The 14,371-nt window shown below is 46.6% G+C and overlaps 1 protein-coding gene across 6 annotated transcripts in view; it reads right to left on the bottom strand.

Annotated features, from left to right (window-relative positions):
• Window positions 1–9,853, bottom strand: part of Dnajc22 (DnaJ heat shock protein family (Hsp40) member C22) — a 64,141-nt gene extending 54,288 nt beyond the window's left edge. For 3 of the 6 annotated variants that reach the window (XM_074083322.1, XM_074083323.1, XM_074083325.1), the window contains exons 1-3: window positions 9,657–9,850; window positions 7,955–8,914; window positions 5,385–5,566 (exon numbers count right to left, since the gene is read on the bottom strand). In XM_074083322.1, coding sequence (XP_073939423.1) covers window positions 5,385–5,566; window positions 7,955–8,794 — 1,022 coding nt within the window. In that variant the 5' untranslated portion in view covers window positions 8,795–8,914; window positions 9,657–9,850. Of the gene's footprint in view, window positions 1–3,976; window positions 4,866–5,384; window positions 5,567–7,954; window positions 8,915–9,656 lie in introns of those variants that run through there. The other 3 variants (XM_074083320.1, XM_074083321.1, XM_074083324.1) reach the window with 2 other exon arrangements.
• Window positions 9,854–14,371: the final 4,518 nt, after the last annotated feature.

The following is a 14,371-nucleotide window of genomic DNA, read 5'->3' as shown; positions in this document are numbered from 1 at the left end:
TCTTTTGTGAGGCAAGCTATCCGAACACTCTGCACAGTATATGCTCAGGCTGGAAGTCTTCTCACTTCCCTCCCAACACCTGAAAAGATCCATGAACTTTTGACTTATGGGAGTGGGGGAATAGAAACCAGTGGATTTCATTAAATCAACTAAGGTATAAAATAAGGGCAACTCACTAATTAATTTCTTAGTTTTTTATTATTTTAATGAATTTCTACTTTCAGCTGATTTTCATTATGTTGGGTCCTTTAAGAAGCATGCCCCAGAAAATTTTCTCATGGATTATAACGTCCCAGAGATTGGTAGAAAGGAGAATCTCTTCCAGAGTTCTAAATTTGTAGGATTTTGTGCTATTGCTACTGACTGGCTGGGTTACACCACTGGCTCTTAGGGAAACATATACCCTCAGGACAGTGGATGGTATAGTCCTGGAAGAACTCAATTTCAGGAACTGCTGACAAGCCAGGACAAGAAGTAGAAATCCAAGCATCATTTAATCAAGCAGTCTTTTCTACCAGCTTCACCTCACTTCTCACCAAGTACCCTTGCCTACACCCACAAGATTCTCTCCTATGGAAAACTTAACACCCATCCACAGATGGTGGGCCAGAACTAAAGTGACCAGTGGGCACAGAACTGAGAAAGAAATGCCTCATAACAACTCATAAATGATAAATGCATCTGCTTTTCTGCCTAGAACTCGAATTTCAGATGTCAGAGAATAGCAACCCTAATTGAAATGACCTTCCAAAGGATAAACGGAGAGTTCTGCAAGGAGAATTTGAGGTGAAAAGGCTCAAAGCAGTCTTTATCTCCTCCCCATTATATTCACCTTATTCTTAAAGTTGTCTCATATTGAGTCTTTTCTATCACAACTAGCCCAGTGCCCAGTTTTAAACTATAGCCCAAGAACTGCCAGACCCAAACCAAGTCACTGGTTTCCTGTTCCCCCATATATATCTAAAAGGGCTACGATGTTCTTTGTTTCTTTTGTTTATATGTTGTTGGTTGTCCCCCTCAGCTTTCAGGCATTCTGAGTGCTGGAATTACAGTTTCTTTTGTTTATATGTTGTTGGTTGTCCCCCTCAGCTTTCAGGCATTCTGAGTGCTGGAATTACAGGCACGTACAAGGACATCAGCTAGAATTTTTGTTTTAAATACAAAACACAACACTAACACACTCCAGGAAAATTCTAGCCTCACAGGTAGAACTCCCTCCATTCAATAGCAGTTATCTCACTAGACAGCCTTATTTCCTTACGTAGGCTGGGAAGGGGGAAGAGACCTATCAAACATATTTGCTCACTCTACATATGCTATATTCTTTATCACAGCAACCCTTTAAATGTACATCTTAGAACTAAATGACTCAAGCAGTAGAGCGCCTGCTTTGCAAGCATGAAGCCCTGAGTTCAAACCCCAGTCCCACAAAAAATAAAAAACAATAGATACTATCATTTCAATTTTAGAGAAAACTAAGGCTCTGAAAGGGTAAAGAATCTCAAATCACACAGCTAGAAAATCATAGAACCAGATTTAAATCCTCACACCAGTCTTTCTAACTAAAGACAAGTCATAGATGGGAGAAAATATTTATAATACATATTACAAGCAAGGATCAAGAAAATAAATTAGATACAGACAAATAGGAACACGATTTAAAATGTAAAAAATAGATAGTACATATAAGTAAGCAGTTCACTGAAGAGAATTTGTGAATGTCAAACATTTGAAAAGAAGAGTCTGGGAAATGCAAATTAAAGTAATTAAATACTATTTCTCACCCATCATCTTGACAAAAATTTAAGAGTGATAATATTCCTTGCCAGTTACAAAGAAAAGGCCATGTTCCTATATTGCTGGTAAAAGTGTAAATTGTTCCAACCTTTTCCAGAAGTAGCCTCACACAGAATCAATAAAAATTTTAAATATTCATTGTTTGACCCTACATTATTACTTATTGGAATCTAATTCCAAAACACAAAAAGCAAGCCAGGTGTGGTAGCCCAGGCCTGTAATCCCAACACTCAGGACACAGGGACAGGATTGTGAGTTCAGGCTAGTCTGGGCTATATAGGTAGACCCTGTCTCAAACAAAGCAAAACAAAAACAAGCGAATAAAAGAAGTATCCATACATATATTCAGATATTTATTGTAACATTTATGTTGGAAAAATAGGAAGTACTTATGTATAGTTTATATTTGAGTAAATTAAAATTATTCCCATATTTTCTAACAAAAACTCATAATAAAATTTGATAGCTGTAAAATAATTTTCCAAATCAAATAAAGCTCCTAATTACCCCTTTGCCCTTTCTACTTATAGACTAGTTTTAATATATTTACATTTTACAGATGTAGTGCTACAAATCATGTTAATAAATTACTAGTTAATAGTCTATGAAAATGATCCATTAAAATTCCCTGTGATGACTTGACAAATTATAAGTGTTGTTCAAAGAAAATGCACATCAATTTTTTGGCAGTTTTAAAAAGGTATGAAAGTTAATTTGGTCTTGAAATCATAGCATATAAGTAAATTCTTTGGCAAAGTTTTAAAAAATTTTTATGTATGAATGCTAAAAGAAACTAATTGTTTTTTTGTTTGTTTGCCCTGGCTGGCCTCAAACTGCTGGGCTCAAGTGCGTAAGGGACCCTCCCACCTCAGCCTCCCAATGACAAGGACTACAGGCTCATACCACCTACCCTGGCAACAATTTATTTTAATCTGTAGAGAATACTAGCTGAAGGTTCAGAGGTTTGTTCGAATATACTGACAACAGGTAGATTAAAGGAGAAAAAAATATACAAACTGATTAACATGCACAGAGGAGATTACCCAAATAACACAATGAGGTCCAGATGCTTATATGCCCTTCTTCATGGGGTGAGGGGGCTTGTGTGAAGAATGTGACAATTTAAAGAGTGGAAAATGACTTTAGGTGAATTAATGGGCCCAATACTCAAATAATAGTTAGCAAATTATTGTCTTTGGGAACTGAATGGAACTAAGACACTGACAATAGCTTGACAAAATCTGTCCAGGTGTGGTTACATTCCTTTATCCTCCTGTAGATACGAGTTCATTTAATGAAAACTCAAGCAAGGTTATTGGGTGTGGGTGGACACACCTGTGATCCTAAATCCTAGCACATACAAAGCAGAGGCAGGAGGATTTAGAGTTCTAGGACAGCCTGGGCTACATAGTGAGACAGACCTGTATCAAAAAACAAAAACAAAAAAGCTCAGGGGAAGAACCAAAGTCAACTGTTTGCTTCTTTGGCAGGGTGGTCTTTGGGCAAGTAAAGAAGCCTCTTTCAGCCTTTGCTGTCTCCAAGAGCCTTTAATTTCAATTAATTGGCATACCAGGGTACCATGTTTGGAGGTAAAATTCCCTGTACTATTTCATCACTATAATTCTTTTCTTTTTCTTCAGTGCTGGGGATCAAACCCAGGGCCTCATGTATACTAAGCACATGAACTACATCCCCAGCTTTTGAAGCGGCTCAAATGGTAGAGTGCCTCCTAGCAAGTCTGAGGCCTTGAGCTCAATCCCCAGTACAACCAAAAAAAAAAAAAAAAAAAGTTTGAGGGGCTCTCTATAGTACTACTCCAATCAGAGAAACCCACACACTGAAGCAACTTGTTCCTTCCTGGGAAAAGTATAGGTTCTAGAAAGCTCTCCTATAAACTGAATTAAAACATTTGGAGGGGGAGCTGGAGCATGACTCAGTGTAATGTCCAGAATAAAGAAAAAAAGTGTGACTGATGCACAGAAAGAGGAAGAAAACTACAAGTAAAGATACATAATTATAGCACCATGTTCTCCAGTCTTCCTCTGCACACTGAAACATTCTGGGCTCTTTTTCCACATCTGGCTAGTTACGTAGAATTAAATAACCACACCCCCACCAGATGTTCAAGCTGCTGGTTCTCCAGGGTTTCCCCAATGTCTCCTTAAAGACACATGAGATATAAAGTCATGAATCTTTGTTTCCATAAAACAATGCCATCTGTTTCGCTTCCATTATCCCAATATATCACTTATGGCTCTTATCACACTTGGTTTTAAACACTGAACAAGGTAGACTTCCATATCTGTGTACCTGTGTTACTATCCTCCCAGAAGACTAAAGACTATAAGCTCCTGGAAGTGGACCATGTAGCTTGGAATCAGACCTCAAGTATTGGCAAAACCTGGGAACTCAACCAGTTCCAACAACCCATGCTCGTAAAGTTTGAGGGGCTCTGACTGGAGGTGTGGCTCAATTGGCAGAATGCCTGCTTTGCAAGTGAAGCCGTGAATTCAAACCCCACCAAAACAAAACAACAACAAAAAAATATTTGAGGCCTCTCTATAGTACCATTCCAAGCAGACGAATTGCCCACATGCCTCACAAACTTGTTCCTTCTTGGGAAAGGCATAGCTTCTAGAAAGTTCTCCTGTAAACAGAATTAAAACATTTGGGGTGGGAGGGTATGCAGAGGCATGACTCAAATGCAGAGTGCTTTCCCAGAAAGCATGAGGCCCTAAGTTCAAACCCCAGTACCACCAAAAAAAGAAAAATTTAAAAAAACCACACACATTTTTTGAAAAATTTGAAATTTAACCCCAGCCTTACCCAGTGGTAATCTATAGAAATCTACAAAATAAGTCAAATCAGCTGAGCACCAGTGGCCCATGTCTATAATCCTAGCTAATCAGGAGGCAGACATCAGGAGGATCAGTTTGAAGCCAGCCTGGGCAAATAGTTCTTGAGATCCCATCTCGAAAATGCCCAACACAAAAAAGAGCTGGTGGAGTGGCTCAGTGATAGAATGCCTGCCTAGCAAGCATAAAAAGCCCTGAATTCAAACCTCAATACTGCAAAAAAAAAAAAAAAAAAAGTCAAATCAGAACAGTTTGAGCAACATTAGAACCCTTCTAACTTCCTTTAGTCTCCTAACCCAATGTTTTACACATTTTTTAAAAAAGTTAAATTTGGGCTGGTGGGGTGTACCTCAGTTGGTAGAACCCTTACCTAGCAAGATGAAGGCCCTGTGTTCAATCCCCACCTCTGCAAACAGAAGTTAAATAACCTTCCTCTACCATACATCAATGTACCAGGGGTAAGATAAGGTAGTATATTCCTTGAAAGGTATTGTGTTTTATAATATCCTTTTCACTTTCTGGTTTTTAGAAAATCAAGCCAAGAATACAATAGCCAAGAATTCAGAACATTTCCTACCATTATCTTTCTCACCCCTTTAAGATTTTCCTCATCTCTGCAGCAAACAGTTTCTTTAACACTGTTGGAATGTCCCAAAAGGGCAAAGCCACACTTGGATACACTGCCCTGCTGTGCATTCAGGAGTCCACTTTCAGGGGGAAGTTGCTTCTCACCTTCTGGAAGCCCTGGGCTTCCTGTGCTGACTCAGGACTTCATATGCAGCCTGTATCTCCAGGAAGTGCCTCTGGGCCTCCTCTGTCTGGTGCTGGTTGTGGTCAGGGTGCCAGACCTTCACTAGCTCTCGGTAACTCCGATGTATTTCTTCATTTGTTGCCCCTTCTGAGAGGCCCAAAACCTTAGCAAAAAGAAGCTGAAGAATTAGAATCTCACAGGTTGCCAGGGTAACTAGGTCTTTCCCTGATCCTTTGCTAAATCAGACAGTTGGTATCTCTGGAACAGCCCAGCACCTCAGAATAGAACTTCAGTCTTTTGGGCTGGGAGTGTAGCTCACAATGGCAGAGCATTTGCCTCACATAAGCAAGGCCCTGGGATCAATCCCCAACACTGAGGAAAACAAAAACAAAAACAAAAAATCTCTGGATCTCATGTAAGAAGCCAGGATTTGCCTTTACCTTACTACATTTTCTAACCTGGACGTTCACATCCCTGGTAAGATCTCCTCCCCAAAGAGAAATAGTGTGTATATGTTTGCCAAAGACCTGTGTAAGGTCTGTGTAAGTGGCTCACACCTGTAATCCTAGCTATTTAGGAGGTAGATGGAGGTTTGAGGCCAGCCTGGACAAAAAGCAAGACCCTATTTCAAAAATACCCAACACAAAAAAAGGGCTGGCAGAGTAGCTCAAGTGGTAGAGCTCCTGCCTATCAAGTGTGAGGCCCTGAGTTCAAACTCCAGGGCTGCCAAAAATGTTTATAGAAACAATAAAATGTTTATAGGAACTTTATTCATAAAAATTCCAAACTAGAAACAACCCAAATAATAATAGGGTGAATAAATAAATTGTGGTGTAGTCATACAATGCGATACTGTACAATAATGAAAACCAACTTGGAGAACTGGAGATGTAGCTCAGTGGCAGAGCATTTGCGAGTATGCGAAAAGCCCTGGGTTTGATTCCCCAGCACTACAAAAAAAAAAAAAGAAAGGAAGGAAGGAAGGAAGCAAGAAAACCTAGGCAGGAGGCATAGCTCATGTGGTAGAGTGCCTGCCTATCAAGTGCAAGGCCCAGAGTTCAAACCCCAGCACCACAAAAAGAAACTATTTACAAGTGCATGCTAAGTATCAATAAATCTCATAAAATTAATGTTGAATGAGAAATCCCAAGCTGGGTGTGGTTGCCCATGCCTGTAATCCCAGAACTGGCCTGTATTCCTGGCACTAGAGAGGCTAAAGCAGGAGGATCTCTAGTCTGAGGCCAACCTGAGTTACATAGTGAGATGTTATCTCAAAAAAAAAAAAACCAAAAACAGAGGAAAATCATCAGAATTTCTACACATGGGAAAGAGAAGAACCATCACTTCTTTAAACATATGTGGCTATTTTTTCTAGGCCTGAGGAAAGAACAAGGTGCATATAAATGCAGTCCACATCTTAAAAGTTGGAGGACATCAAAAAGGGAATTTTCCTTATACTACCTAACCATTCAAGTTAGCAAACTGTCGTTTTCATTTTCCTAATAAAGCTGCTTTTTTTTTTTTTTTGGTGGAGTTGTGGTTTGAATTCAGAGCTCTGCGCTTGCAAAGCAGGTGTTGTAACACTTGAATCACTCCTACAGTCCATTTTTGCTCTGCTTATTTTGGAGATGGTGGGGGGTGGGTCTCTCCAACTATTTGCCCCAGATGGCCTTTAACACCGATCCTTTGATCTCAGCCTCCCAAGTAGCTAGGATTATAGGCATGAGCCACTGGTGCCCAGTAAAGCTGCTTTTCTTGAAAAAAAAAAAAAAAAAACAAACACAAAAGAATACATACTGGACGATTCCATTCATTCGATGCTCAAAAATGGGCAAACCTTGCACAAAAAATTAATGGCAAACTCTACTCTACAGTTGGGGATGCAGCTCAGTGGTACAGCACTCACCTAGTGTTTGCACAAGGTTCTGGGTTTGTTACTTGTGAGGTAGGAGTAAAGATAGGCTGGTTAGGGGGTTGAAGGAAGCCTCTTAGTGGTAGAAATGTCCCATACCTTGATCTGAGTGGTGTATATATAAAATAGCCCACTCAATAATGTTATACCTCAATAAAAAGTAAGTAAGCCAGACAATGATGGCTCATGACTGTATTTCAAGCTACTTGGGAGGCTGAGATTGGGAGGATTGAGGTTCAAAGGCTCCCTGGACAAACAGCTCACAAATAGTTCACAAGACCTCATCTCCGAAATAACTAGAGCAAAATGGACTGGAGGTGTGGCTCAAGCAGTAAAGAGCACCTGCTTTGCAAATGTGAAGCCTTGAGTTCAAACCCCAATCCCACCAAAAAATAACAGTAAGAATAATAAAATTAAAAAGTAAATAATATACACATACATTTCTCCCACTCACTGTTAGTGTGCTTGTACCTTTCTTTACCCACTGAGCACAGAAGTGCCCAAAGATGCCAGAACACCCTGAGAACAGTACTTCCATGTGTGGGGCACCAGCTCCAACAAGGCTTACTCCAACTCCCAGAGTCCAGACAGAAGAAAGCCCCAGAGAAGCTTGTCCCCAGAGAGGGAAGAAAGCCTTACTTGGTACGCCAGCTGACGCTTCTCATCCTGAAAACTGTGAACAAACTCATAGAGCTTCTCCCACTCCTGGAAGTAGCTGCTGTTGAAGCCAGGATCTCCGACCAATAGACACCAAATCCGATAAGGCAGAAGGAGGACAGACTCCATGAGGTGGCCAAGAAGGGGGAAAAAGCTAAACCAACTCAAGAAGGAGCCAAGAGTTTCTGCCACATAACTGAGGGTGGCAGCTGTGTTGCACAGGGCACTGTATGCCAGTGGGCCTGTGAACGCCAGGTAAGCTAAGCCCAGCCTGTAGAGCCGCACACTGAGCGTCTCTGACTCCACTGAAGCTTTATAGCGGCGATGCTTCTGGGCTGTGATACTGGCAGCCAAGCTGATGGGCAGGATGGCTATGGGTCGGCCATAGAAGATAGGGGAAGTAAGGAATGCCACTCCAAGAGTATTCTTAAAGTCTGAGGTCTGATTGCCAACAGCAGCCACCAGCAAGACCCCTAAGCCAACTGCCAGTGGGAGGCCCACAATATAGAAGTTGGCCATGGAAGAAAGGCTAATCAGAGCCATGAGGCCAAAGTAGATGCCCACGATCATCTGAGCAGTAAAACGAATGGGACTCAGAGGAGGTATGCCCTCTCTTGGGCTCTGCTTCCACTCCTGGGCTCTGTTGGCTTGAGCTACAAAGCTTGGAAGCTTCCAGAACTCCCATAGCCAGCCCAGTCCACCCCCCCCCAGGGTAAGCATCCAGAGCAGGGCATGACTGTCCCTTCCCAAGTACAGGTGGTGGAGCCCAGCTGGGCCCCCTATAACCCAAAGGACATAGGTCACCAGGAGCCCCTTGGCCATCCTCTAGGATAAGAGTTTCAGAACAAGTCCAGTGGCATCTGACATTGCTCAAAGTGCAGAAATCTCAGGGTCCTCTGTGCAAATCATGGCCACCATAGTCCCAGGAGTTATCCTTAGACTCTAAGAGATGGAAAAAAAGCAGAATCATAAGACTATATCCAGGCTCCAACACAGTAGCCATTTCTCCTTCCAATAAAAGTCAAGTCCACTTCTGCCTGAGTGTCTCTGAAGTGCTAGTTGTCCCATACCCTTTGTTCCAGCACCTCAGTCATGTTCTTTACAAGCATAGTGACTCCAAATTTAGGTGAAGAGAATGTTTTAAATGCTTCCAGTTGAGAAACTGAGAGTTCAGATCACGGACAAAAAAGCAGAGGCTTAAATTTCAGACCTTCCTCAGACCACTACAATGGTAATGACTCATGGGTGGAGGGGAATATGGAGGGAAAAGGCTGAATAGGATGCCTTTCCAAAGTTCCCATACATTTTGAAAGCCTGTATATCATCCCCCCACCCTCCCACCCACGCACCTTTTTCCATGGCTGCTGTTAGTTACCTGGCCCAGGTTTTAGCCCCACTCCAGCCTTCTCATTTCTCTATATGAAGTTTTCCCACAATTCAAACTTGGAAGGAGTTCTGAATTCCCTGCCCTTAAACATTCTGGAAAACATTTTGACTTAGACTTTAGCACCCCTAGCTCAATCACTTCCTTCCAAGACAGCTTGGAAAGCCCCTCCAAAAACGCTGTACATATCCTCAGAATTATCAAACCAGATGCCCAAGTGTGCCTGCCAGTCTGTCCCCCCTACTCTGAGCTGAGTGGGCCTCACCCACCCCCGGCCAGTCCCAGGTGGAACAACAGTACCTGGCTGCCCTGGCGTCAGACCAGTCATTTCCTTTGACCACAGAATCAAAATGGCCCCTCTCACTCTGCTCCCACTTCCATCCAAGTGGACTTTGTCTCTCTGTAACTGCTGTGTCATGGAAGTCAAGCTGCCTTGGCCAGGCTCCTCCCCAAGGCCCTCGCCAGCCTCCTGGGGATCACCTTCCCTCCTCGCACCCCTATCTCCCGTCTCCCCTCTCCGGTAAACTTCCTGGAAGGCTTTCCAAGCTCACCCAGACTTCTAGGGTCTGGTGCCGCGCCCCACTCCAGGCTGAGCGCGCCTCCTGCAGCTCGCCATCATGGCCGCCAGGTGGCGCTGTCGCTTACGGAAGGGAAGGTCTGGGAGCGTCCCAGCCTCACCTTGTGGCAAGGCCGGGGCACCCCAACCCAGAGCCGAACCTACCGAGGCTCCCACTGCCTCGCGGGAGCAAAGAGGCGGTCTCATCTATAGCGCTAAAACAGCAAGCCAATGTTTGCCTTTTTCACTGCCTCAAATGGGAGTTGACCCCTCGCTCACTTCAGGTCGCCATACTTCGTTGCCCTTCGAGAGTGCTTTGGATGATTCTACTTCCAATTCCTCTAAGGCAGAGACACCAAACGATGGGCTACAGGGATGGACACCCCTTCCCCAATATCCCTCACTGCTCTGCCTCAGGATCTACTGAGAGCTACTCTGTCCCGCCAGTCATGGACAAAGGAGAAACAACATGGAGCAAAAGGGGTTAAAGGGTGGGGGCATCCCACCAGGAGAGCGAGGCCACAGGGAAGACAGGCATTGTCCTTCCTCCTGCTTCCGCGCTGAAGTGGAGCTGAGATATAAGAATCCTTCGTTTCAAGGTCCCGGGCTCCAATCCTGGATTCAGCTCCGTGACCTTGGCCAAAGCATGCCACTTCTTGGACCTCAATGGCCTTCTTTGTAAAGGAGAGGCTTGATCTCCAAGATCTCCCAGTCTTGACTTGAGGGTTAAGTGGGCCTGGGTCGCCTCCCAGCAGTAGGCAGCGTGTTTGTGCCCCCTTCCCAAACACCCTGTCCCTCAGTTCTTATCCCTCAGGGGGTGGCAGGGGGGTGGGGTGGGGGGAGAGGGGTGGAATGCAGCTCCTGAAATGGCCCCTTAGGGCTTGCAGAGGGGCCTCGACTGGGAGGGGCAGCGGAGCAACTACCCAGCCGCGGGCTGGGGGCAGGGGCGGACAGGGGTGCTGAATAATAAATGAGACTTAATTGGGCCTGCACTACGCGGCGGCGCGCTAAGCTTGGCAAACAGTGCGGGCAGCAGCGGCAGCCGCTGGACAAACAAACTAGCTCTGAGCTCGGGGAGCGGGGTGGGAACTACAGGGGTGGAAGGGGGAAGAAACATGCAGGCAGCCTGGGCTTCCAGGGCGCAGCTAGCTCCGCGGCCCAGGGAACCCAGGAGTGCGGGTCTGGGCTGGTCTCCCAGAAAGAGGGAGGGACAGGGCTCCAGGCTCGTTTCAGGAAGCAAGGACTAGGGAGGGAGAGAAGCGGATTGTGCGGAGAGAGCCTGGGGCCCCAGGGAAATGTAAGCGGGAGGAAAAGATGGAAAAACGAGTGGAGAGAGGGAGAAGTGAGCGAGGAAAAAGCTTACCGGGGGAGGGGCAGCGGAGGGTGAGGAGCGGGAGAAGAGCTGTTACCTAGAGGAAAGGGAAGAGCGATGGAGGAACAAGCGAAGAAAGGCGCTAGGGGCCGGGTGGAGAGGAATTGGAGAAGAGTCAAGGAGAGGGATGGGAGGTGACCAGAATGAGAACTAGGGGGCGGCGAGGCGGGCGCAAGGAGCCCCTGCCTGCGCCTCGCCCCGCTGAGCTCCCGCCCTAGCGCTCTCTACAGCCGCCCGCACTCACTTTGTCACAATTACGGGGCCGTCACTGGGCCGGGATTGTTTTCCCCAAATTGTTGTTCTGTAAACTGGCGCGGGGTGGAAGGTGAGAGATCTGACAAGCTGATGCGGGAGGGAGGGTCTGAACCGCGGTGTGGGGCATGGTGGTGTATTTACCCTCAACTGGCCTGGTCATACAGAGACCCATGCGGGAATTCTGGTTGCCACCCAAAAAATCAACACTGATCCGCTTTTCACCTTCCAGGCCCTTCTCGACCTCGGCTGCCTCGGTTTCCCCAGCAGAGCACACTGGAATGAACATTGTAGGGTAGTATACCAGGGGCGACAGAGGCGGTAACTAGATATGGCCCGAACTTCCCTGACCACCCTATTCCTTTTCTTCACTAGCTAGATCTTCCCCTGTGCTCTGGAATGCCTGCTCACCCTGGCAGGTCTGCCAGCCTCCAGTCCCCACTAAGTCTGGGTCGCCTTCTAATCTGTCCACACCTTCCCGTCCCCGGTCCCATGCCCCTTGCTGTCCCAGGCCACCTTGCTGTCCCAAAGTTCTGCAAACATCTGTTGCGCGCCCACTAAGTTCTAGATCTATGCCAGCCTCCTCTGCAGCTTTTCCCTCCACCACCCGCCTCTTCCCCGCCGTCCAGGCCTGTCGGCTCCGTGACAGCCGCCGCGGAAGCCAGAGCCCCGCGGGAGCGGCCAGAGAGGAGCCGCCGCATCGCTGGCTCCGACACCGGCCTCCCCGGCGGCTGCAAGGGCAACGGAGGGTGGCGGCTGCTGAAGCGAGACCAGAGCCGGCCGGGGGAGTTGGCAGGGCTAGACAGGGGAGGGGAGAAACTCTAGGCGGATTTCTCTCTGCTTCTCTAAACCCTGCCATTCTCATTTCGTCACCCTTGGGTCCTGCCCGGGCCCTAACCCCGCCCTGGCTCCGCGCGCCTGGGACGCGGTAGGCTCCCCGCGCCCCCTCCCCCGGCCCGGGTGATTTACACACGGGCTCCGCGCAGCGGCCGCTTCCCAATCAGGAATATCGACCCCGGGCGGGGCGCTCGGGCCGCATCGATCCCTCTAAGGCTCGGGATTTAAAAATGTCAAATTTGCCTTTTCCAGGCGGGAGGAGGGGGCGGGGGCCAAGAGGAGGGCCGTTTGGAGGGGGACGAACAACAGGGCATCGACCAGGTACCTGTGCCCAGAATGAGAAGCGACCCTGGTGTGCCCCAGCCCTAACATGACCTGGCCATCCTTGGGTTCTCAATTGCATCTGTATGGGGGCAAGAAAGAAAGCTTACCCTCTCTGCACAATACTCAGTGGGGTATTCCCAGAGGGAAGAGCCCAACAGGAACAACGACGCCCCCCCAAAAAAGTAGGGAGGCAAATTTAAAAAAGATCCTGAAAGGTGGAAATATTGAGACACAAAGATAGGGGTGGGTTAAAATACAAGGTGCCTTAAAGACTGGCGGAACAAAACAAGGGGCCAGAGGCCTAGCATCACCTCAACTTTCTACTCTGTGGGTGCAAAGATTCAGCATTAGGGAGGTGACCACTCTCAACTTGGTGGATTGAGAATGGAGGAGAAGAATGCAGAAAGAGCCAGCTGAAGAAATAGAGGTATTAAGCCTGGAACGGGTGGCTCATGCCTGTAATCGTAGCTACTCAGGAGGCAGAGATCAGGAGGACCACGGTTGGAAGCCAGCCTGGCAAACAGTTCCCAAGACCCTATCTCAAAAAAACCCCACAAACTCATCATGAAAAAAGGGTTGGTGGAGTGGCTCAAGATGTAGGCCCTGAGTTCAAACCCTAGTTTAAAAAAATAGAGGTATTAAAGAGAAGAAATACAGTTTAATTTGTATTTTTTTAAAGGTGTCAGTTAGTAAATAACTGAGACCTGAAATCCCAAAGGTAAGGGTCCCAGCAGCCCTGCTGCCCACCCCCTAAAAAGGTAGGCTCTTTTGTGTCTGCTCCTTCCCTTCCTGAGCATCTCACAGGTGGTCTGCTCAGCATCACTTCCTTCTCTCAGACCAGCCTGGGAGACCAGATAGGTTTGGAGATCACATCTTACATTGGAAACAAGGCATGTACCTATACGTGTAGGGCTATGGACTATGAAGAACTCTGTTGGTAATCACTTTCTTCTTCCAGATTCAGCACCTAGGTCTTCAGACTTTGGTGGGAGTGGGGGGAATTTCTACTATTCTCAGTGCTTTGGGAAGAAACATCTGTGATGGAGTGGTAGAAGGAAGTAGTTGTCTTGATCAGCACTCTCACAGTTAATGTATATCACACACCCCTCAGCAGCACACCTCAGCTGTCACCATGGGCACTGTCATTTCCTCCAGAACTGCAGACAGAACTGACAGCAAACTGGGGGTGGGGGGGAAGGAGGCACACACAGGGAGGGGCAGTGGCTCATCCTCAGACACTCGAAGCTCATACCTCCACTGACAAAATCAGGCTGACACATCCCTGGTACTGACACACATGATTACTGATCCTGACGCATGATCCACATCTATAAATCCCTGCCTCGCACACCACCTCTGAGTGAGCAGTCACGCAAAATTCCTTCCTTCGAGGTCAAGCAGAAGCGCTTAGTCCTAAGGCCTGTCCTACAACCTTTCTTGACATCTCAGACCTTAAATCGTCTAATCCAAATAGAGAGTTTATGTCCCGGCCCCCGCTTCCTGCATCCAGGACCAGCTCCAGCAACTGGGAGGACGAGTTCAAGAAAGTCAAGTACCAGGGTCAAGGCGAAGAACCTCTAGCAGATCAAGCAGTGGGACTGTTAAAAGCTCTCTTACTCCCCCTCTTGCCACTGGCCTCTTTCCTGGCACGTCCACTCGCCGCCTGCCTGGCCC

This window comes from Castor canadensis, chromosome 8 (assembly GCF_047511655.1).
Source record: "Castor canadensis chromosome 8, mCasCan1.hap1v2, whole genome shotgun sequence".
Lineage (NCBI taxonomy): Eukaryota > Metazoa > Chordata > Mammalia > Rodentia > Castoridae > Castor > Castor canadensis.
This window is presented reverse-complemented; position numbering and strand designations above follow the sequence as displayed.